Source organism: Aspergillus uvarum (assembly GCF_003184745.1).
Source record: "Aspergillus uvarum CBS 121591 unplaced genomic scaffold BO82scaffold_3, whole genome shotgun sequence".
NCBI lineage: Eukaryota > Fungi > Ascomycota > Eurotiomycetes > Eurotiales > Aspergillaceae > Aspergillus > Aspergillus uvarum.
This window is the reverse complement of record NW_020291300.1, coordinates 542261-564538: the sequence shown is the minus strand read 5'-3', so window position 1 is coordinate 564538 and position 22278 is coordinate 542261. Positions and strand designations below refer to the sequence as shown.

General features: G+C 52.5%; 7 protein-coding genes across 7 annotated transcripts; 4 read left to right on the top strand and 3 right to left on the bottom strand.

Annotated features, from left to right (window-relative positions):
- The first annotated feature begins 1309 nt into the window (after positions 1-1309).
- On the top strand, positions 1310-3822 carry BO82DRAFT_88944 (uncharacterized protein). The gene is made up of 6 exons (XM_025641630.1): positions 1310-1655; positions 1762-1931; positions 2054-2183; positions 2234-2602; positions 2656-3211; positions 3277-3822. Exons 1-6 carry the CDS (start codon positions 1455-1457, stop codon positions 3426-3428), a joined length of 1578 nt encoding a protein of 525 aa, XP_025496758.1. The 5' UTR covers positions 1310-1454; the 3' UTR covers positions 3429-3822.
- A 359-nt stretch (positions 3823-4181) lies between these two features.
- Positions 4182-5046, bottom strand: BO82DRAFT_325792 (DUF1770 domain-containing protein; the record flags this gene model as incomplete). The annotated part of the gene is made up of 3 exons (XM_025632888.1): positions 4622-5046; positions 4309-4503; positions 4182-4223 (listed from the first exon to the last, which is right to left on the bottom strand). Exons 1-3 carry the CDS (start codon positions 4928-4930, stop codon positions 4182-4184), a joined length of 546 nt encoding a protein of 181 aa, XP_025496757.1. The 5' UTR covers positions 4931-5046.
- A 174-nt stretch (positions 5047-5220) lies between these two features.
- Positions 5221-7116, top strand: BO82DRAFT_350258 (adenosine kinase). The gene is made up of 6 exons (XM_025634098.1): positions 5221-5337; positions 5435-5450; positions 5548-5698; positions 5765-6444; positions 6497-6610; positions 6675-7116. The coding sequence occupies exons 1-6, from the start codon at positions 5286-5288 to the stop codon at positions 6712-6714; spliced, it is 1053 nt and encodes a 350-aa protein (XP_025496756.1). The 5' UTR covers positions 5221-5285; the 3' UTR covers positions 6715-7116.
- A 732-nt stretch (positions 7117-7848) lies between these two features.
- On the bottom strand, positions 7849-10850 carry BO82DRAFT_380184 (uncharacterized protein; the record flags this gene model as incomplete). The annotated part of the gene is made up of 6 exons (XM_025637741.1): positions 7849-9479; positions 9535-10125; positions 10194-10371; positions 10431-10557; positions 10643-10729; positions 10822-10850. 6 exons carry the CDS (start codon positions 10848-10850, stop codon positions 7849-7851), a joined length of 2643 nt encoding a protein of 880 aa, XP_025496755.1.
- A 531-nt stretch (positions 10851-11381) lies between these two features.
- On the top strand, positions 11382-12996 carry BO82DRAFT_350256 (uncharacterized protein). The gene is made up of 4 exons (XM_025634097.1): positions 11382-11459; positions 11516-12036; positions 12126-12215; positions 12284-12996. The coding sequence occupies exons 2-4, from the start codon at positions 11653-11655 to the stop codon at positions 12581-12583; spliced, it is 774 nt and encodes a 257-aa protein (XP_025496754.1). The 5' UTR covers positions 11382-11459; positions 11516-11652; the 3' UTR covers positions 12584-12996.
- A 207-nt stretch (positions 12997-13203) lies between these two features.
- On the bottom strand, positions 13204-16013 carry BO82DRAFT_397718 (fungal specific transcription factor domain-containing protein; the record flags this gene model as incomplete). The annotated part of the gene is made up of 3 exons (XM_025638966.1): positions 13204-15682; positions 15746-15800; positions 15941-16013. The coding sequence occupies 3 exons, from the start codon at positions 16011-16013 to the stop codon at positions 13204-13206; spliced, it is 2607 nt and encodes an 868-aa protein (XP_025496753.1).
- A 2651-nt stretch (positions 16014-18664) lies between these two features.
- On the top strand, positions 18665-22256 carry BO82DRAFT_88824 (STE11 family mitogen-activated protein kinase kinase kinase). The gene is made up of 4 exons (XM_025641629.1): positions 18665-19042; positions 19102-19175; positions 19244-19395; positions 19447-22256. The coding sequence occupies exons 1-4, from the start codon at positions 18861-18863 to the stop codon at positions 21766-21768; spliced, it is 2730 nt and encodes a 909-aa protein (XP_025496752.1). The 5' UTR covers positions 18665-18860; the 3' UTR covers positions 21769-22256.
- The last annotated feature ends 22 nt before the right edge of the window (positions 22257-22278 follow it).

The following is a 22278-nucleotide window of genomic DNA, read 5'->3' as shown; positions in this document are numbered from 1 at the left end:
AGGGTGGAAGTCGCTAATCTAACCGCGTCGGGGCTAGCGTGTATGAGTGAGCGGTGGCTGCGACTTGGGTGTGGCGCCGGTCGCTTCTGACTAAGCCCGGTAGGGCAATTGCGCGGTTATGAGCCTACTGTGCCACTACGGAGTTGGAAGAGGACCAACCTGGCAACACTCCCGCAGCGCCCGCGGACTTTAGCCGAGTACCACCATGTCGATGCAGTGACAGTGGATAAGTCCCATGTCCCATGTCCCTGTTCCTAAGTACAGTAACTACTAAGCATGTACCGTAAGGTACTTACTGCCTTGCCCGTACCACCACTGCGCTTACCTTTCCCCCTCCTGCCATACCATAAAAAAGCCTCTTCTTTCCATGCTGCGAGTCGCTTATCGACTATTTACACTCCAAGTTACTACAATAGTGTACATGCATCATATTCTCGACAAAGTCCACTTCGAGGGATGCGTCATTCACGGCTCATCGAGCACTATCGACTCAATCGGGTACAATTGAGAGACACCCAGTGCTTGAGTTGCTGATTCGTATATATCCTGTTTGTTCTCATGAACTGACCGCGTTTGGTAGTACAATTTTGTCCCGAAGCCTTCCAGCTTCTAGGTATATACGGGATGGGCCGATGAAAACCTACATCGGTCGCAACAAGAAGCTGAGACCTTCCATGTCGTTGCAACTCAGATGGGCCGAGTTCTGCATTCATGATTAGCACGCGTTTGGTCTGTGCCTCGGTGTTCAAGACGCCCCGTGCGTCTAAATCCATGCTGTCAACGACAGATCGGAAGCCGCATGGCAACATGGTATACCGCGAGCGGGGCAAGTCCGTTTAGGCTCGCCTGACGCGTCCATGCGAACCTATATCCATTCATGAAAGTGCATCCTGCCAGGTACATCGCACTGCCCAGGCAGACATCCATACCTGTTAGGTGACCGAACATGGGAGTATGCCTCTGTCCGGTCGACAGTCATCTCCCATAGCACAGTGCTGGTCGACCTCGATCTTCCTCACCTCTGTGACTATGGCCATGTTGGAGACGACCCTGTACACTGATCTCTGATTTTGCCATCCGGTTGACCCAGGCATACAGTACAAGTAGACGGTGCTCTTGGTTCGATGATTTCGCTACTTTAATTTGATATCTCTCTGTCTCAACATCTCCTCCGTATAATGCGCGTGCTGCCAGGAACCTATTGAAGAGATCATACAGTTCTGTGTGCCATTGATGCAAGCCAAACCCAGACTATCGCCGAAGGGTTGGTGCTGATTGGGTGCTGATCATCCCTGGATAAGGGCTGTTGTCTTGATGATGCCAGAAACGCCAGGCGCGTAAAAGCCGCGCTTCAATCGTAGTGCAAAGTAGAACTTCTCCGCGCCGCGGACCTGCCCGCTCGACCTTGTATCAAACATCTCCCCTCCTCACAAGCATCGGGCAGCCACACAACCATGTCGAACCTGTCCCTTTCTGATTCAGAACTCTCGTCGCTCTCCTCAGCGCCCCCTTCGGATGAAGAGACGGGGTCCATGGCCGTGGATGAGCCCGTGGGAATTACCAAGTACTTCAAGAAGGAGTCCGAATCTCCGCCGCCGAAACGGGAGCCCTCACCCCCCCATGAATATGTGCTAGCAGACAACTCCGATATTGCAGTATGTGACTCACTGAAATGCTGGCCTGCTTGGAGCTCCCCGAAGCATTTTTAACGCGTTGTCCACGTCTTCGGGGTTCAGTGTGCTGACTTGTCGCAATCCCTAGTTCATTGTGATGTTCCGCGCGCGTTTCCATGATGTGTTCCCGCGATCGACACCACACTTTGGACCACAGGATATTGAGAGAGGTGTCGCCGAGAGCACCCCCGGCGATCACATTGAACGACTGCTTTGTGCATTGCTAGGATTGGTGTTAAATAGGAAGAAAGATGTGGAGTATGACCGCCGCCCGCAACCCAGACCCGCTCCATGGAGGTGTCCGACAGGGCGGATTGACCACCTACAATTTGAATCTCCAGGTGCAGACAGAAAACTAACATCCTGTGACCAATGCGCAGTCGGAATCACTACACGCGTCCCTTGGAGGAGGCGATCCAGACGCATGCCCCCCAATGGCCTAGGGCTTGGCAAGGCAAGAACCCTCTTCACGGGGGCAACAACTTCACAACCATGAAGCCGGAAGAACGCGTATGTCGCGCGGTCGCATTGCTCAGCAGAACCTTGCTGACACACATTAGTTGCTACTACTCAAATCGTTGATCCTCTGGTCCCTTTCCTCCTCCGACGCCGTCCAAGCCAAGATCAAAGAATCCTACAAGCAAGCACGCCACGAGGACGACCTCAACCAACCGCTCTCCGTCCAGCCGTGGGGTCGCGACGGCCTCAAGCGTCGATACTGGCTTATTGAAGGCCTGGATGATACCCACTTCCGACTATACCGCGAGAGCAACCCGGCCTTAAAAACCAATACCTGGTGGAGTGTGGCGGGGAGCATCCCGGAGCTGAAGGTCATCGCGGACAAGCTCGACGAGGAGAAGAATATCCACTCCAAGAAGCTGAGCGAGAAGATCCGCAACTCCATCCCTCGGTTTGAAGGATCAGAGGAGGTAAGTCTCGGTCGCTCCCCGGGGGCCAACGACCTGCGCTCATCATGCAACAGAAACGCAAACGTCGCGACTACCGGATTGCTCGGAAAGCACAATTCGCTCGCCCCGAGCCGGGCTTTTCCCTCTACGAAGGCCGCACTCGTGGCAAGAAGTTGAAATACACCTACTCCGACGACGAAGACATCTTCTCCGACGGCCTTCCTTCGACGCGACGCTCAACACGAAATACCTCGGGGGTGTCTACTCCCGTAGAGCCAGCGGGCCCCAGATACACAGCCAGTGGCCGACAAATACGATCTCGCGCGGGCGGACTGTACGGCGAGTCCTTGCTCGCCGGGCAACGCGACGATGCTCCGACCGGCGACGAGGGCCGGCCCACGAGATCGAGGGCGAACCGGGCCAATGGGTATACCGACTACGATATGGATGAGGAGATGGAGGAGGGCTCAGCTGGTGCGCAGTCAAGCGGTAACGAATGGCAAGGTGGCGAGGAGGAAGAGGACAACGACTTTGAAGGTGATGACGAAGAGGAAGCGAGCGGCGATGAAGAAATTGCGAACGGCGAGCCCCCCAGCCTGGTGGTGCAGCTCCGATACAACAAGGACAAAGGCAAGGAGGCAAGCAGCTCGGCAGACCCTGCTGAACGACCGTCGGAGGAACATTCCGCGACCAAGCACGAAGGCTTGAGTCAATCTTCCGGCAGCCCACCGCATGCCCATTCACCGTCCCAAGGGACCGAACCATCTGGCACGAAGCCGATCACCGCAACCAGTTCGGCTGCTCCCTTGAAGCAGAACAGCACTGGTACCCATACCAATACCCTTGAGCCTAAGGCTTCAGTTAAAGTCACGGGCGAAGCTATCCAATAAGCAGCAGCGCCTCCAAGTGATACTAGAGCTATCAAGAGGCTATCTTTAGCAGAGAAACCATTTTTTCTATCTTCACCACTGGTAATATTATTTGCGAGAGCGTTCCCTTTGGTCAACTGTCAACTGTCATCTATACGGGTCAAAACACGGGATCTATCTGTTAGGCGTTTTTCTCTCGATCCATGGAAGGGGTCAATCTGGGGAGGTAGCATTGTGAATCTCGATTTCTGAGTGGTGTGGGGTGTGCAAAAAGATACATTATTCATAAATAAGAAGATCTATGTTAATGCTTACATCTGGTATGTGAGTGTCCTTTGTCCGGAACGGGCTCTCTTTACGTTGCTCTACTCTCTACATGCCAGTATGGATTGAGTCGCCGTCCAAGAACACGGAGCTGGGACATTTATGCAATATATACATGAATAAACCCACAACTACAGATTGCATAATCTAGCTAACAAGACAAGCCAGTAAGCCTCGGGAAGCGAGACACCACGGGCATAAACCTCCAGGGCTTGTCGGATGGAACGACCGGTTGGCGATGTCAAAAGAAGGGGGAAAAAAAAAGGGTATGCTCATGATCCCACCGCTTCCTGATAGAATTCAAACGCCGTACGCTAAACACCCAAAATGCAAGAAAAAAGACCCACCTCGATGAACAAAACGCAGTCTTTCAACGACTTGGTCGCGGTCACAAGTGTCCAAAGCATTCAGACGGCATTAGAGAACTGGGCCGTGTAGAACTGCAGAAACTCCGAGAATGTCAGAGGGTCCCAAGAATTCCGGTAAAGGGTTTCGTGCAGTAACGGGACAGACTGAGGGGGGGAAATCACTCACGTCATCTACCTTGGCGGCAACCCGAGGATCTCTGGCCGAGCCCAGAGGAGGGAGCTTCCAGTTGTTGACCTCGTACCACCATCGACGGATTCTGCTGCCCAGAGTCTGTCCGCTGAGGGAGGCATTGCGGTTCCAGAAGCGCCAGCCGGAGAGGGCCAGCGTCCAGAGCGTACCCTGCATCAGAGGAAGGAGGACCTGTAGGAAGAAGGAAGAAAGGTGAGCGAGAGATTCAACTTGGCCCTGGCTTTGACTGGAGAACATCCCACCAGCAAAATTGCTTCCTTCCTGGGAATTGAGAGACGGAGGTACTCACCTGGTCTCTGATGGTGATCCACGCAACTCGTCCCCAGGTATCGGCGCCACGCAAGCTGGCGAGATAGCTCTGTTCGAAGCGCAGGTCGGGCAGTGGGGGGAAATTATGGCGCCGGGTGGCCGGTCTGACCATATGGCGAGGGTCAACGATATCGGAGGGGATGCTGCCAGCTTCGGAGAGAGCATCTTCAGCTACGGGCTGCTTTTCGGAGGCTGCGGTCGGCGGGTTGACGTCGTGGTCCGGCGAGGGGTTTCGGTTGATGGAAGCCGTCTGGATGACCTCGGGAATTTGGAGGATAGGGTCGGTCATTGTGGTGTTGTGATTAGTACTGAAAATACTTTGGTTTTGCGATGGGAAAGGGAAGGTGGAAGGATATTCTCAGTTCTTAGTTATAAACTGGAAGCAATAAACAGGTACAGTATAGGTCCACGGCTAACTTAGTCGAAGCTCTCCGTCGGACAAGTTGAAGGGAAGGTCGGAGGCCGGAGGAACTCCCTTGCTCGGCCCAATCAGACTCCGCCGGCCCCTCCTCCGCCCATCAGTCAGTTTAAGTCAGTTTAAGTACTCCGAACGCCCTCTCCTCCTCTCTCTCCCCCCTCTCTCACCCCCTAAACCTCTTTTTTCCCTTCCAAGTCATCCCATACTTGCACCTCCCTCTGTCACAATGGCTGCTCCTCAGGGTTACCCTTTGTTGTGTCTCGAGAACCCCCTCCTGGGTGCGTGAGATCTTCCTCCCCTCCATCTACTCCGTTTCCCCCACTATTCGGGCTTGTCCCCAGGCTTAGGCTAACATCGAGTTCATGAGCTTTACAGATATCCAGGCAGTTGGGTATGTCACTTATCCTCTATCTACGCATTTCTTCTATTCATTTGGTCATTGCAAACGTCAAGCCTTGCTGACTCTTACCCCCCCCCCCTCCGCATAGTGATGCCGCTCTCCTGGAGAAGTATGGCCTGAAGGACAACGATGCTATTCTCGCCGAAGATAAGCACATGGGCCTGTATGAGGAGCTCCTCGGTCTTGATGCCAAGCTCATTGCTGGTGGTGCCGCTCAGAACACTGCTCGTGGTGCTCAGGTATGAGCCTCATCATCTTCTCCGTCCGCAGTCCGAGACGAGTTACTAACCGCCAGGCGGATTTAGTACATCCTCCCCGAGAACTCCGTCATGTACATTGGCTGCGTTGGCAAGGATAAGTACGCCGACATCCTGAAGGAGGCCTGCGCCAAGGCTGGTGTCCACACCGAGTACCGCATCGATGATGTTCAGCCCACCGGCAAGTGCGGTGTCATCATCACCGGTCACAACCGTAGCATGTGCACTCACCTTGCTGCCGCCAACGAGTACAAGCTTGACCACTTGAAGCAGCCCCACGTCTGGTCTCTCGTCGAGAAGGCCCAGTTCTACTATGTCGGTGGCTACCACTTGACCGTCAGCGTTCCTGCCATCCAGGCTCTGGGTGAGGAGGCTGCCGCCAAGAACAAGGTCTTCATGCTCTCCCTCTCGGCTCCTTTCATTCCCCAGTTCTTCAAGGAGCAGCTCGACAGCGTCTTGCCCTACACCGACTACACCTTCTGCAACGAGACCGAGGCTCGTTCCTACGCCGAGAGCCACGAATGGGGCACCGATGATGTTGTTGAGATCGCCAAGAAGCTGGCTCAGCTCCCCAAGAAGAACACCAGCCGTCCCCGCGTTGCCATCGTGACCCAGGGCACCGATCCCACCGTCGCTGCCACCGTCAAGCCCAACGGTGAAGTCGAGGTCAAGCAGTTCCCCGTCCGCGAGATCCCCAAGAGCAGCATCAACGACACCAACGGTGCTGGGTGAGTAAACCGAGACTTCTGCCCTGTGAATTTGTATCTGATTCTTCTATAGTGATGCCTTTGCTGGTGGTTTCTGCGCCGGTGTTGTGCAGGGCAAGTCCCTTGAGGAGAGCATCGATCTCGGCCAGTGGCTCGCTTCCCTGAGCATCCAGGAGCTCGGACCTTCGTAAGTTTTTCGACCTAGCCGACAAGGTCAGAGTGATAGGCTAACGTCCATTCTTCACGTCTAGCTTCCCCTTCCCCAAGCAGACCTACACCCCCTCCAACTAGAATCTCTCACCACGCAGTCATACTAATTCAAGGTCCCGTCCGACATCACGGGACTGAGGACATGAAACATATATGTCTATGGGCCAACCACCGAGTTTAAACAAAAAATCTTTTCGTTTCTAGTTTAGGATTCAACCTTCTATACCCAATTTTTCTGTCGATGACTTAACGTCTTTGACCATTTCTTTCCTACTTTTCTTTTTTTCTTTTCCAAATCCTCAATGGAATGTTTTGAGAAAGGTGCCTCTCTCCGATGGAAGTTCAATAGATGGACCAGAATTGGGCGGATGAACGTTCTCAACAACGAACTATGATGATGACTACATGCTATCCCTCAGCTATAGATAACATAAGACCGTGAAAACATGATATGTGTGTGTGTCATATTAGGTGGTAAAAGTCTCGCTTCAAATCAATTGGCCTTGTGCAGCCAAGGCTGGGAATAGACACATTTGAACAGAGCAGCGTAAATCGAGAACAGCGATCCGAGTCCGAAGTGACTGGAGTATGTGATTGAGTATGAGAGTACGATTTGAAACTAGAAACCAGCTCGATACATCTTCAAGGTTGCCGCCATCGGCACTAGTATCCATCCAGGCCCAGAGGGCTCGGGGAATTAAGCTTAGTGTATGGGAATGGTAACGCGATACAGAGAAACCCGAATGACCTGATGCTTGCATCCTCCAGCTCTTTTCCTCCTTCACTTTCTCACACACACATTGGAAGCAGACCGATCAAGGACGCCCGTGCATGTTGGTTCGACCACTCCCACAACCTGGCTTGAGCTGAATCTGTAGCTGAGCAACGACGCGACTTGGATGATTGCAGCTGGCTATATATTGCGAGTCGCCCAATGTCCTGTCTGCCTCCAAGGCTCAATCGCCATTGTCCATACTGAGAATCCGGTTGTTCGTTCCATCGTTCACCTGCTTCGTCTCTCTGTCCATTTCAGGTCTGCGTATATGTGCGACCAAGAGGGTATAGAGAGAGGATCCTAGCAGAGAAGAGAGACAGAGAGTAACGCTGACGTTGTTGGAAACCCGCTGTCATTCGCTTTTCTCAATCGCATAATCGGCAGAATTGGACAGAAAAAGTCATAGCGATTCATCTACGAGACGAAGCATGTCGACAAGATCAACCGCCGTGACCATAGCGAGTGCTATTCTGACCAATAGCACCGTACTGTGGAGAAGATTGGCGGGCACTGCTGTTGAAGCCAGAAGAGCTAGAGTAGCCTGCACCGGAGGACAAGGTGCTGGCAAGGAAGGCATCATTGGCCCACGATGAGTTGACTAAACCGCTAGGGGAGCCCATGTTTGGTGCTGATGCCGACGGTTGGTTGTTGGGGAGAGCGATCGATCCCCCGCTGACGCCCGTGTCTAGAAGTGCTCGGTCCCATGCAAGACCGGAAAGCCGGTGGCTCTGCGTTGATGGACTCGAGGAGGGTATCCAGGAAGAGGGAACCGTGCCTGGGCCGGGGATGCGGTGAAGGTATCCAGCGGCTGGAACTTGGTTCATCAGACTCTGGCGAAGCAATAGCTCGTTCGTAAGTGACTCGTGAGATGGGTAGTGACTTGACGGGCTGCCGATGCTTCCCGACAGTGAATGAGTTGGGTACTGATGTCCGAGCCCGGGAGGCGTCCGAGGAGAGGGAGCATCACCACCGAGGCTGGAAGATAGGGATGTGTTCCAGATGCTGGGGATGCTGGGAAGCGCAGGTCGTGCAGTATAGGACTGGGATGACGAAACACGGGCAAGAGGGGCCGAGCCGCTGGCCACGGGCGGTGGAAGTCCTGGAGGGGCAACCGGAGTCTGCCGAGGAAGAAAATCCTCGCGGAAGATTGTTTCCGTGCTCGGATCGAAGTACTGACTTGATGGCCGCTGCCGGCTAGCACTTTGCGGAAGAGTCAGACTTTCTGGCACGCTCGGAGCGTTCTCGTACGTGTCCGACTCAACCAAACGTTCCACGCCTTCGAGTATGCGGTTCATACTAGCAGACATCGATGCCGACTGCGATCCACCGTAAACACTCGGAGCATCTGGGGCCTGGTTGACATCACGGTTCGCTTGTTGTATTTCCTCCCGTTCAACTCTCGCGGAGGACAGCGTATGACTGTGCCCCGGGGGACTCGCAAAAAACTGCGAAGGGAGGTCTTCTTCCTTGTAGATGAAAGTCTTCTTGTCTTCGTCATCAACGAGTGCGATGGGAATCTTATTGCTGACTACCAAATCCAAGCCATCGATCACAAACTCGCGGATTCGATAAAACATTTCCATGTTGGGGTGATTACGTTCCACACCTGGGTCATTCATTCGAGGCTTCTGTTGACCGTTGGAACCCAGGTATCTGCGAGAAGTTGTGTCTTTGCTCAGGGGCGCAAAGGCCAGAGTCTCTTCATCTTCTTCCAAGAGATAGTCGATTTCGGGAAGATGCACTACGTCGAAAGTTGAGGCCAGAAGAGTCAATGTGTTGGCGTATATCTTCCAAAACTCCGTGATTTGAACCGCCAGAGGTGTATCCCTTTCTTGTTTATGCGCTGCTAGCAAGTGGCTGACCGTGAGTAACCAGGAGCTGTAGTTTCGGAGTGCGGGGAGAACCCGACGAGCGACCACAGTGACCTTGTCAGGACCGGTCTGCGCGTCCTTGTTGCTCGAGTCTTCAACCGCAAATCGCTCAACTTCTGCAAGAAGAATCTGAAGCAGGGTGAAGAACGTCTTCACATTGAGCCGCTGAAAGAAAGCGCGCGCATTGGACACGGACTCTTCTAAATCTTGGTTCAGTGCATGACACTTGGACATTTACGTCATTAGGAGACTTACCATTCGAGCGTAACCTGGAGAATTCTTCTGCGCTGATGTTTATCAAAACAAATTTTTGTAAAGTGCCTTCGAGTGAGCGTTCCTTCAAGTCAACAGCGAGTTGATTGAGTACTTCGCTCTCCAGCTCGTCATGCTCGAGGAAATCGCTACCCTTGTAACATTGCGCATGCAGATATACAAACCAAGGAGCCAATGCCTTGCCGGGAATCCCAGCATCTTCGGGACGGATCAGCTCCCGCTTAGCCCATGCATTCATGACTTTCCTAAACTCAATCTCCAGGTTACCCTTAGCTGACGGGTGCGGCTCCTGGGCTGCTAGAGCCCTATACAAATGATACGTAGCTCGAAGGTGATTGCCATCAGCCAATGCAATGACTGCTAGCTGGTTATGCGACGCGCCAGAGGCTGGGTAGATCAGAGTGGCCAGGTCGTAATAGCCAATCGCGGGGCCCCAATTGCGCTCCTTGGTGACCAACTCGGTCTCGCGATAGCGGGAAAGATCGCCTAGGCGGATCAAGGTCGCATGGCATGATTGAAGGATCCGCTTTCTGAGGGCTTCCGTAGGTTGCAAGGGCGGCTCCGCCGACAGATCTGTGAAGGGTTTAGACTCCAGAACACGGTGGGTTCGCCAAAGTTGACGGGACCGGCAATTTGCTCACTGTCGAAATTGAATTTCCGGGCAACCTTTTCCAGCTCCGGAATCCCACCGACATGGGAGGACAATTGTTGGATGTAGCCTCGATAAAATCGCTGACTGGATTTGATGAATTCGAGGTAGTGCTTCTCGAGCTTCCGTTTCTCTACCGGTTTCTTCTTCTTCCCGTTTTCCTCGCGGAACTGCCATCGCACATCAGGGATTAGAGACGGAAGCGGACAGGGCGCACCGTAGGACTCACGCGAGACAGCAATTTACGAAATCGAGTGTTGATTTTGAGATGACTATCCCAGAGGCGTCCTTCGACATCCACGGAGCGGGCGGCGTCGAGGTCCTGAAGAATAGCATTTTGGCAAGCGGAGCGAAGTCTGCGACGGACGAGGATGACAAGACAACGGGTCAGATCAGTTTTGCGCGCAACAGGAGGACGGCGGGAAGGAAATTCAGACTGACTCCGACAGGTGATGGGAGATTTCGGCAAACGTGGGCTCTTTTTCGGCAAGGCTCTTGAAAAGCGCTTTTTCGAGAATGAGCGCAGTTCTGTGCGATGCAAGTATTAGCAACGTCAATGGGGATTAGTCCGACGCGGAGGGGGAGGGGGGGGGGAAAGAGAGAAAGGCGAGGGGACTGACTGCCACGTATCCTGGAACGCGGACGCCATGCTCAGGAGATGAGATCACCGGAGCCCGCTTCACCTCCACCGTTGACTTCGCCGTCAGATGGCTATGGCTGGTTGAGAGTGTGCGGGCGACAAAGGCAGTGAACGATCCATCAGTTAGTGATAGTATATACAGAACAAGCGCGGTGAGCGGGGACGGTATGCAATTTCAAAAACGTCAGGGAAGAGGAGTGGGTTGTGAATTAGTAACCCCGATTGGCAGCACACATGAAAGAAGAAGTGAAAAGAAAAGAAAATTGAGAGGAGCTCCAAATGGAGGGTGTTGATAAATCCAATTCAGGACGAACAACGGAGGGGTTGAAGGCCGCCGCTCGCTGGAAGGGAAAATCCCATGAGAACTTTATGACGGGGAACTTTTCTTTGCGAGGCAGACAAAATCAATACTAGAATGAATGCGCAGGCGGTGAGGCATATCCAGCCAATAGAATCAGCCGTGGCCGGGCTGCTTCCTACTTCCATTACTATATATGATAACATCTTCAGCTTATATGTTAGGAATTACATCTACCTTAATGACTTTCGACTTGGAGATACATGGTCAAAAGACCGGCAGCTCCTCCCTGACTCACTGCTCCATCTTTAGATAGTTATGTAAGTACCGACTCCACTCCCAACAACAATACCTAGTCGCTAACCCATCTGCACAGGCAGAAAGATTGACCTCCTCCACCAATGGATAGTCCAAGTGTCACGCCATTGCTGCAGAGTGAACTATTACCTCGCAACTGACCTATCACTGTTGCATTTATCTCCTCAAAACGCAGGACAGCAAAGCTCGGCCAGCATGTCCACCAAACGCGCACGCAGCGACTCCGACTCGCCCGCCGCCGACGCCGCCGCCGATCTGTTGTCGTCCGAGGAGGATGGGGGGTCGTCGTGGCCAGCATCCCCAGCATCCTCCGCCGCGCCCTCTCTCGGACGCTCCAAGGTGCACTTGCCAGACACAGCCGCTCCGGTTGCTGAAGTCATGCACTGCTCCCTCCCACCGCACCGCGAGACCATCGCCTTCGCCTCCTACGACGATTACGAGGTCCATTACCGGCAGTCACATGTCAACCGCTGCTCCCAATGTGGGAAGAATTTCCCCACGGATCGTTTTCTGAACCTTCACATTGAAGAGAACCATGACGCCATCGTCGCGACGCGACGCGAACGAGGCGAGAAGACTGTAGGAGGATTTCCCTTCCCGCAACCCAAACCTGACCGTGTGTCTGGCCTAATCGCTGACCCTGATTGCTGTGAGGCGGGTTTCTCCAGTACGGGTGCTTCATTGAGGACTGCGAGCGCAAATGCTCGACACCTCAGAAACGCAGAATGCACCTTATCGACAAGCACATGTTTCCTAAGGTCTGAGCGTTTGCCCTGTCGTTTGCGTACTACGGCTTTCCTTTTCTAATCCTCACACGGACGTGCAGACATACAATTTCTACATAGTCAATGATGGAATCGATAAACAGACCTCGTTGTTGCGGCCAACCAAGACATACCGGCGCCGTCTATCGACTGCTCCTGCCTCCCCCCAGGAAGGGCGTCTGAGGAACAGACCGACTTCTAGCTCCTTTTCGAGCGCGAACGCGGATGTGCAACAGACACGCGCGACCCCCGCGGCCTCCGATGAGATGGAGATCGCCGAGTTGGAGAAGTCCATGTCTGCTCTGCGATTCGTGCCATCCAGTGTTACGAGAAACCATGGCAGGGTTGGAAGGAGATCTTGACCTTGCAGTAGCTCCGCATATAGCTTACGTTCTACTCGAAAAATCGAAGCAAGCAAGTGGACAGAATCTGTGATTCTTCGCGGTATTTCGACGCCGGATCATTAGATAACTCATATTTCTTTTGGCGCCTTGCTCAAATTGGGAAACGGGTCACATAGCATAAGGGACTCTCCAGAAGGACCTGCAGCAACCATCACATGCGGGGAAGAGCATCGATGACATTTCTGTTCTTTCGTGTTATCAGAGCCTGGAGACTCCCTCCCGTGCCGGAAAGCACCTGCCAAAGTCGGCAGAATGAGATCCATGTTGAGATCCATGTTGAGATCCATGTCACGGCAAGTGACAAGGGCGCAGGAGTTCGCTCCGCTCCAAATGACATAGCAAATCATAACGTATCTATATACAGGGGTAATAAGGGAATATGAAGACTTTCGAGCAGCGTGGGTATACAGCAACATATATCGTTCCCAGTAGAATAGCCAAAGGAGCAACACGACAATCTAGGAATCGGAAGCCCGGACTCCTTCACTATTGTTTGGAGGGCCTTGGTGACAAGCAAATGTCCAGTCCAAGTCAAGGGACGCTGGAGTGTCACATAGCAATTCCACCGCGTGGGGCGGTCATGGTGTGGTTTCAAGAAGATCAGCATAGGCATCTAGGCTTGAACCAACCAGATCTACTATGGCCCAGCTGGTGTTTCCCTTAAAAGTTCGTGCCCACACACGCACGATAGCCACACTCAGCTGTTTTGCTTTGAATGGATTGGCAATGAAATCCATATCCGGTGCTCCCGGCGGATCGACAGCCATGTCGGTTTCATCCATCATGCTCTTGATCCAGAGAAGTAACTTCCGCTCGTGGTCTGAGAGCCTTTGCTCAGCATGGGTCACTGGTATTGAGAGCAGCCATCGGCTGAGAAGAAAGGCACATTCCAAACTACAGAGGGAATGTTGAATGCTCCAGAAGAAAGAGTGGGTTCTGGCGACGAAGTCGATGCCTAGACGCACCGGAATCGAAAGCGCGTGAGCGGAATGTAGCAGAGCCATGATTAGACGAGGACTCCGAGCTATGAGCGGCGATTCACTGAGGGCCCTTGCTATCTGGCCTGGATCCTGCGTCATGAGGCGCCGGCAGGGTCCCAGGTCCACATGCAATCGAATATATGCGAGGCCCAGAAGAGCGGTCGATGTGAATGCGATTGGCCCTGCCGGGTTCTGTGGATCGATGCTGGACTCGGGTGTGCGTTTCCATAGTGCCTTCCAGGCGCTCAAAGAATTATCTAGGACAGTCAGATCTTCGCCCCTCAAGCTGGTACCCTGCATAGTTGGTGCAGAGAGACAGAGCTGGCGTGCAAAGAATATCTGCTGAATGAGAGCGTGGATGAGAATATAGTTTCCGAGGGGAGATATGGGTGCGGTAGGGCCCGACATATTCGACTTGAGGAACAATTTAGCAAAAGCCTCCTGGAAGGGGACATCAGACCCATGTCGTATGCGGGCCACCCGCCGCCACTGGGCCGCGTTGGTCGCTTTCCAGACATCATGCGAGCACGGCATGTTCAATTTCAACTCCGCATTCAAAATCAGAGGGGGGATGTTGTACATAATAGAATGTAGGTTGAAGAAACAATACACGATGAGTTTCGTGCGTCGGTTACCTTCTCTCCGGACCCACTCTTCCCAGTTATTAGGATCTGGGCTAGGAGGGGGCTCTGACAGACCATGCTCTCTGACCAGTCTTGCCAAGGTGCTCTGAAGCGAGAGTATTTCCCTCAGTAATTCGGGATGTCTTTCCCAAGAAGCGAAAACAGTGAGCAAAAGGAAGGTTCGGATGACTTCCATATGGGCATCTGAGTCCTCTGCCGAGTAACCCGAGGGATCTGCTGGATACGGGGTGTGATGGTGATGGTGATGATGAGATTGGGGTTGATGGTGTTGCTGAAACGGGCTACTGGCATGGTTAGATGTGGTGGAAGAGTCACGAGAGGTATGGAAACCCGATCCCGGTGATAAATAGTTCCATGTCGGACAGGCGACTTGCTTGCTATCTCTTCTGTGAAGACGCTGAAGTAAAATGGCTTTTGCCGCATGGAATAGCTCGATCCCTCGGTTGTTTTCGAAGCGATAATGAGACCCCGCTGCTGCCAATGCAAGCGTAAGCTCTGGGGAGCATTTTGCGACAGAGAGGGTGGGAACATGAATAAAGGGGAGGTGTTCGTTCAATCCGTTGATGTAGCCCGCAAAGAAGCGCGACAAAGCGTGCCTTGAGGGTGGAACAAAGTTCTTGGGCAGGACGAAAGCAAATGCCTCAAGTTTAGAGACAAAAATTTGACGGTCAGCATTGGTTATATCCCACGCGGCGCGAGGTCCCTCATCCGCGAAACCAAGGCGATCGTCCACTTCATGCGGTTCTGGTTGCAAGGATGGTAATCGGGACCCAAAGTTCGAGAACGACGGTGGGTCGTCTGCTGCTGTTCGTGGATCACTGTGAAGCTCCGGACCGAGCCTCCCCATCTCGCGAACAGACGGCTTGGTCTCCATGGGAAGTGTAGCCGGCAACATCGGCTCTTCGACAGAGGAGAATACCCCGGAGTCCCAGTCTGATGAGAGTCCCACACTCTCCAAGAAGACGGTAAAGTCTTGAACTGGATCACCTAGATCAGCAAGGTCCAAGATCGAGGGTTCCACGCCATAATTATCAGTTATCGCTCTTTCCGGAATATGGGCGAGCGGCTGAGGAGGCGCCACGTTTTGCGAGGATTTCCGTAACGACTCGAGACTCTCCTGTTCACCCTCAAGAGCAACATGACTCGCAGCATGCGAGAGAAGGTTCAGGTCATACCCCCACGATGGATTGAAATGAGTTGTTTCCACTATGGGAGGGGCTTGGACTTGCACTTCTGGCGGAGGCTGTGGAATCGGTTGCGTGTGCAGTGGGACAGCGTCGGCAAGCTCTAGCATACGAGACTCATGATGAGCAGGCTGAATTATAGAAGAGGGCGTCTGAGGAACATCCTGGTTGTTGTTCTGCGTGCGGTGATCTCGACCGGCGGCAGTTTCCGCAGGGTGGACTAGCCGCTCGTGTCGTACAAGCAGGTCACTATCGAAATTTCCCCCATATTAGCGCGCATGAATCTGGATGCCACGGGGATGACAAGTATACCTTCTAGCAAATGATTTGGAGCATATATCACATGAGAAAGGCTTCTCCTTGGTATCTATGGGATCAGAGAGTCAGAATCTCATTTGTAGACGGGCAGAAGCCTCCTGAGGAGAGTTCGAGAGGGGGTTACTCAACGGGTGCGGAGATGGCGCTGAAGGTGTTCCAGGCGCGCAAATGATCTGCTGCAATATTCACAGGACAGAGACTTGCGATGAGCTGGGGCACTCTTCTTCCTCACTTTGCCTGGGTTGGCTCTTTCGTCCTCCATGGCGAATGGCCGTGGAATTGGACCATGTCCTTTTTGATGGGATTACAGGCGAGCGGGGAAGAAAAACTGTGGGGTCGACATGAGGGGGTTTTGCAAAAGGTCGGTCACGTGGTAGGAGCAACACCCCGACCGAAAACCCTACTTTACTGTACGGAGTACTGTACGAAGTACTATATGTACCTGTGCACTGGGTTCTACGTATCCTGAGTAGTTACGGTCATCATCGCCTGTTCGGGGAATCCTTCCCCGCCTCAGCTTCAAGTGCTGCATGTCTCTTAGATAGACAGGCCTACACGAGTACGGTCGCAGTCGCAGCTGCATTGTCCCGTTTGGCAGACCTGACGCGCAGCTAACCACTGTCCCCGTGCGTACTGTACATCCTTCCTCTGCGATCAAGCGACTCCGCCATCCCCACTGGTGCGGAGATGGTCACTTAGGGTGACCAAATCCACCAGTGCACTCGAAGCGTCTCCTCATTTGGGTCATTTGGCGAGGGGACTCAATGAGGACCTTACTGGGGGAAGATCAATGATTTCCGCTTTCCTACCAGCACTCGAAATTGCCCACTGCAAGGCCAGTGAGGGGAAAAGGAAAAGAACTGGAGTTGGTACGGAGTACAGCGCATACATGTATGCGATCACAGGCCCATAGATCTATAAATTGTCCCGCAACTCCCGGGGAAATGATGATTTCAATCGAAGCCTAGACTTGAAACACTTCGCTCTGATATTCTGACGCTGACAGGATGCGCAGACATGTCAGACATGTCTGATTACTCGGAAGAGATTTTAAGAGTGTTCTAACTCCCACCTGCATCGTTACTCAGGGTGCACCATTAACCCGATATAGGAGCCTGTCCTAGGATGTCCCCCTATTCGCATGTTCAAGCCAGACAGTGTGGGGTTTCTGGAAAAAGACTACCTTGTTATCGCGGCCGAAATGACCACACGTCAAGACCTAATATTATATATAGATATATATACGAGGGTAGGGTGAACCTTAAAAACACATGCGTTACCATTAAACAGGCTGGATTCATAGTGGATAATCCAGTTACTACACTCCATACTAGGTTACAGTAGATTGTTTTATACATAGTCTAATTGTGCCTGGGATACCCCTTTCTCGTCACTGACTTACTGGGCGATAACCATCAGGGTTAGTACGAATCTGCTGTTCCTGCAAGTTCCTCATGGCGAATTGAACAGGGCCGCCGGGGCTGGGGGCAAGAAGACATCCCCACCATAGCTAAAGCTTGGCGAGTCAGGACGTGGTAGGATCAACCTTAAGAACTGCCCCCTTGAGTGACAGAAGGGGCATTATAAGCCTGTTCGACTGTAAGACAGAATGACGTGCCAATGGCCAAGTGGACTGGTGAAGTGGTTATAAGTAGGTACAGTACAAAAAGCAAATCTCCGGGTTGAGCAAAGGGTGGGTTAACTAGTTGGTGCCCGGGCCGATATTCAATCTATTGTTACCCCCGCGGAACCAACAACAACTGCTTTCTCAACTTACAAGTAAGAGAAATAATGAAAGGCAGAGGTGTTGATTGATTTCTTATGGGTCTTCTCCTCTCCCTTTCTTCGGTTTTTTTTTTTTTTTTTTATGTTTTTATATGTTTTTTTGCTTCTCCTTCTTTCCACGCGTACCAAGTGGTTCCCTGCCGAGGACCATGGAACCTCCCCTAAGAATAGGCGGCGGGTATGGGGCGGGCGCGCGATAAGGTGCGGGTTGGAGAGTTGAATAAGTTAAACGAAAATAATGACTTGAACTGCGAGAGTTCATTGTTTCAGGTTTGGGCCTCTTGACAAATCATCCGCCTGCGGCGTGTTTGAGAATGATCCCGCAGTAGTAGAATGTCGGAAGGTGCCCATCCCATCGTCCCCGACCGATCGGCCTAAACAACCCGCTGTACTCGCCTTCCAGCCCAGATCCATTAAACCATCTCTTCCCGTCTATCTCTCTCTAATCTCTAAGTTAACTATCTATGAAAACTTCCCCCCCCCCCTCTCCCCCCCCTCTCCTCCCCCTCAACACCAAAGGAGACACACCCAGAGACACAGAGAGACAAAGAACTACCTAGGCGAGGTGGCTGTCTTGTTGTCAAACTTGCCTTGTCTTGCCAATCTCGCCTATCAAAGCCTCCTCCCCTCCCCTTTTCATCTATTCCTTTCTCCGTCTTATTCCCACCCTCCCCCAGCCGTTTCAGCCTTCGATCCAGCGGCTATAACTGCTGCTAATCTTCCACCCCCACGTCTAGCCTCGACGCTTGGACTGGTCCTTTGTTGGTCCATTCTTCTTCTTCTTCTTCTCTTCCTTCTTCCGACTGAACAGTGATTTCCCGTCAAGAGCAAGAGAATCTTAGCCTGCAGGACATCTCACCTGGTGTGAGGGAGCGGAGAGCCCAACTGAGCCTAGGCCGGGCAGATCACGAAGCCACTACCTCTAGTGTTAATCTGCTGCCAAACATCCCCCGTGCTCTTCGATCGATTGAAATGTAAGATCGGTTCTCTATTATCTCCTCGTCCCCGAACGCTTGTCGCATCTTGCATCGCTCCTCTGTCGCCATCCCCACCTCTGCGCTACCTCCGCTAACATGCATCATCACAACCAGGCAGCAGATTCGTACCATGCATTAGACCCCACACAAAGTCTCAGTCGAGATCTTAACTCCTACAGTCGCCGTTTGGGGGATATCATTCAGCCTGTACCTCGCAACCACACCCGACCTCTACGCTCAGGTTCTCTATCGATCGTGGGCTCAGACCTATATCCGAGTCTCTGACTCGACAAAACAACATCGAGGCGATTGTGATCATTCACCTGTGCTCGAGCAAAGTCGCCAACATGCTAGCAAAGGCCACATACAACCCGTTGGGCCTACAATCCACGCAAACCCCCACGACGTCCTACTACACTGGCTCGTTGCCGAAGACTGGTGGTCATGGGGATTCCCAGGGTGGCATGTTGTTTACCAGCCCGACGGAGTCAGAGTTTTCGGATCAACCCGACGGCCTTGACGCTGTACGGTGAGTCGCTCATGCAAACGTGCCCGTTTCATGGTCTAGCAAACGCTCATTGGTACCAGGTCATGGGATGAGAAGCAGGTTGTTGCCTGGCTTCATAGCATAAATTGTGGTCAATACGAAACTCTCTTTAAGGGTACATATACCTGCGGCAACCCGCCTCTCATGGCATTGTTCAGATTCGTGCAGACTAACAGTTCACAGCGAACAATGTCAACGGTAACAATCTAATTGAATGTGATCAAAAAATTCTGCAAGAAATGGGCATCAAGAAAATCGGTGACCGCGTCCGCATCTTCGTCGCCATCAAGCAACTGAGGAACAAGTCAGTCCTCAACCGCAAGCAAAGAACGATGGTAAGTTTGACGCTATGCTGTCTGACACCTCCCGTGCTGATCTGATTACAGAATCAATTGGCTGCACTGGAATCCGTATCTTACACAGCTTCCTCTTCCGGGACATCACGCCAATCCAATCAGCGACCAACAACGAGTACACGCCGCATGTCTCGAGCAGCGGAGAGTAGCTCTCATAGTTACTCCGCCGGCCGGTCATCGTCGCGACCCGGATCGCCTTTGCGTGCTCAACAGTATGTCGCAAGTAGTCCAATGGAAACCGGGCGGAAGGAGCAGGGACCAGGGTACTTCGGCCATCCCTCATCTGCCGGGTCCATGACCAGCCGAAAGCCAGGCACTCCCAGCGAAAATGGTCACAGCAACCGAAATGGCTCGCATCTGAGACAGAATCCTAGCCTCGATGGGTTGACGATGGGACAGTTGCCGACGAACTCGCCCGTCATCAGAGTGATATACACGGGTGGTCAGACCAAGGTGCTTGACATCAAACATTGCAAAACGGCAGATGAGATCATTCTGTGCGTTCTGAAGAAATTACAGCTTCCGGAGCATCAGTATCGCAATTATTGCTTCTATGTGATGGATGGCCTAGAGCCCGATCCCTCCAACTGTAGAAGACTTGCAGACCATGAGCTCATGGAAATCTGCGAAAGCAGTCACAGGCCAGAGCGTGGCCGTCTTATTCTCCGCAAGATCCATGCTGGAGAACCAGATACGGATGAGCTTCGTCGGGCTTCTCAGTTAGCGGTAGATGAAAGTCAGGTTGCTCACATGAACGCCTTGAGCAGTTCTAATGTGCGCAACCAACTCAAGATCCAGCAGTTAACCGGCGAGTCTTGGCTTAATATCAGACAGCCGATGTCTCCGGTCTCGTCTCGACAGAATTTAACACCGAGTGAGCATGAAGTGCGGTCCGTCAACATGGAACGCCCTTCTCCTTCTGCTGCCAAGTTGCGATCATTCTTTGGTGCTCGACCTCCAAGTGAGATGATTATCCACGAGATCACATCGTACTTCCCAAGTCATCACCGGGAGGATATTGAGAAGACAATGCGTATGTCTGTCCGGAGGTCGCAGCGCTTGAGCCGTGCAGCAAGTCGCCTGAGTGTCGTCAGCAATACTAGCTATGCGTCTAGTCTGAGGGACGCGCCGCCAATGCCAAGCATAGCAGATACCTGGCTCAACGCCGGTGGAACACCGACCCGTGCATCGAGACCTCTCTCCGTGTCCAAATTCAGTCTCCCGTCAACGTCTTACAGAGATTCCATCGCCTCCAGCTCCTTACAACCACTACAGGAAGAGTCGCCCATCGAGCCGAACCGCAAATCATATGTTTCGTTCGACAGTGGTTCTGATGATCCTACAACATCTCGTCAGAGTCTTCTCGATGAGAACGCAAGTGTTGCTGCAACTGACGGCGGCTCGCTTAATGAACGATTGAGTATCCTCGTGGCCGAAGATGGAGAAGAGGAGGATGATGGCCTCAACGACTTCTTGGCAGGAAACAACTTCGCCCCGAAGAACTGGATGAAAGGTTCTTTGATTGGAGAGGGCTCTTTTGGCAGCGTGTTCCTCGCACTACACGCGATTACTGGAGAGCTCATGGCCGTCAAGCAAGTCGAGATTCCCTCCGCGACCAAGGGTACAGAGTTTGACAAGCGCAAGAACAGCATGGTCACCGCGCTTAAGCATGAGATTGAACTTTTGCAAGGAATGCACCATCCAAACATCGTGCAGTATTTGGGTACTGCTGCTGACGACCAGCATCTGAATATTTTCTTGGAATATGTACCAGGAGGATCTATTGCCACCATGTTAAAGCAGTACAACACCTTCCAGGAACCTCTGATCAAGAACTTTGTTCGACAGATCCTGGCGGGATTATCCTATCTCCACAGCTGTGACATCATCCATCGTGATATCAAGGGTGCCAATATCCTTGTAGATAACAAGGGAGGCATCAAGATCTCTGATTTTGGTATTTCGAAACGGGTGGAAGCGTCGACTCTTCTTGGTGCTCGTGCCAGTGGCACCGGTGGAGGTCACCTGCACCGCCCCTCACTGCAGGGTAGTGTCTACTGGATGGCACCGGAAGTGGTTCGTCAGACGGCGCACACGAAGAAGGCCGACATCTGGAGTCTGGGCTGTCTGGTGGTGGAGATGTTCATCGGGGCCCATCCCTTCCCCGACTGTAGTCAGTTGCAAGCCATTTTCGCCATTGGCAGCAATAAAGCCCGACCACCGGCCCCTGAGCATGCCAGCCCAGAGGCCGTGGATTTCCTGGACCAGACCTTCCAAGTCGATTACGAACAGCGGCCGTCAGCGGACGAATTACTGACCTGTCCCTTCCTGAAGACTCCTCTTGCCGGATAGTGTGCGGTCGGTCCTGATTGACGACGGTTCCTTTGCTCTTCGGAGTTTTCTTTCTTATAATGTTAGTGGACGGACTTTGCTATTTCAATACCCCCTTGTTTTGCGTGGTTATCGCCTACTTGTTTAATTGCATGGTTGGGTTTATTGTACTCTCTTTGACTTCTGGCATTTGCATTTGCATCTTGCTTGTGGCCCACTTGGCCAGGACGAGCATGTTAACGACTTTCTGGAGACGGCAAAAGTGGTCTACATCGCGTGTACAAAAGTACTTGGCATGTTCTACCGTGAGAAATAGGTTCCTACTGGTTCCTTGTATTCAATGTCATGGCTTCTTGGAATTTGAGGAAGTCTAATCAAATTGGCGCCGGAGAGAAAACATCCTAAGAAAGGATAATCCCGAATTGAAATACGTAGACTATCTTTTCCTTCTATATGTGCGGGATACAACAAACATCGGCTTGCAGAGGGTAAAGTTCACACAAGCAACGTACAATGGAAAGCGATAGCGTA

Coding starts and splice junctions, on each gene's coding strand:
- BO82DRAFT_88944 (XM_025641630.1), top strand. CDS start 1,455: ATGTCGAACCTGTCCCTTTCTGATTCAGAACTCTCGTCGCTCTCCTCA. Junction 2,184..2,233: donor CCATGAAGCCGGAAGAACGC/GTATGTCGCGCG, acceptor GACACACATTAG/TTGCTACTACTCAAATCGTT. Junction 2,603..2,655: donor GGTTTGAAGGATCAGAGGAG/GTAAGTCTCGGT, acceptor ATCATGCAACAG/AAACGCAAACGTCGCGACTA.
- BO82DRAFT_350258 (XM_025634098.1), top strand. CDS start 5,286: ATGGCTGCTCCTCAGGGTTACCCTTTGTTGTGTCTCGAGAACCCCCTC. Junction 5,699..5,764: donor ACACTGCTCGTGGTGCTCAG/GTATGAGCCTCA, acceptor AGGCGGATTTAG/TACATCCTCCCCGAGAACTC. Junction 6,445..6,496: donor AACGACACCAACGGTGCTGG/GTGAGTAAACCG, acceptor ATTCTTCTATAG/TGATGCCTTTGCTGGTGGTT.
- BO82DRAFT_88824 (XM_025641629.1), top strand. CDS start 18,861: ATGCTAGCAAAGGCCACATACAACCCGTTGGGCCTACAATCCACGCAA. Junction 19,176..19,243: donor ATACGAAACTCTCTTTAAGG/GTACATATACCT, acceptor AACAGTTCACAG/CGAACAATGTCAACGGTAAC. Junction 19,396..19,446: donor ACCGCAAGCAAAGAACGATG/GTAAGTTTGACG, acceptor ATCTGATTACAG/AATCAATTGGCTGCACTGGA.
- BO82DRAFT_350256 (XM_025634097.1), top strand. CDS start 11,653: ATGTCCACCAAACGCGCACGCAGCGACTCCGACTCGCCCGCCGCCGAC. Junction 12,037..12,125: donor GCGAACGAGGCGAGAAGACT/GTAGGAGGATTT, acceptor GGGTTTCTCCAG/TACGGGTGCTTCATTGAGGA. Junction 12,216..12,283: donor ACAAGCACATGTTTCCTAAG/GTCTGAGCGTTT, acceptor ACGGACGTGCAG/ACATACAATTTCTACATAGT.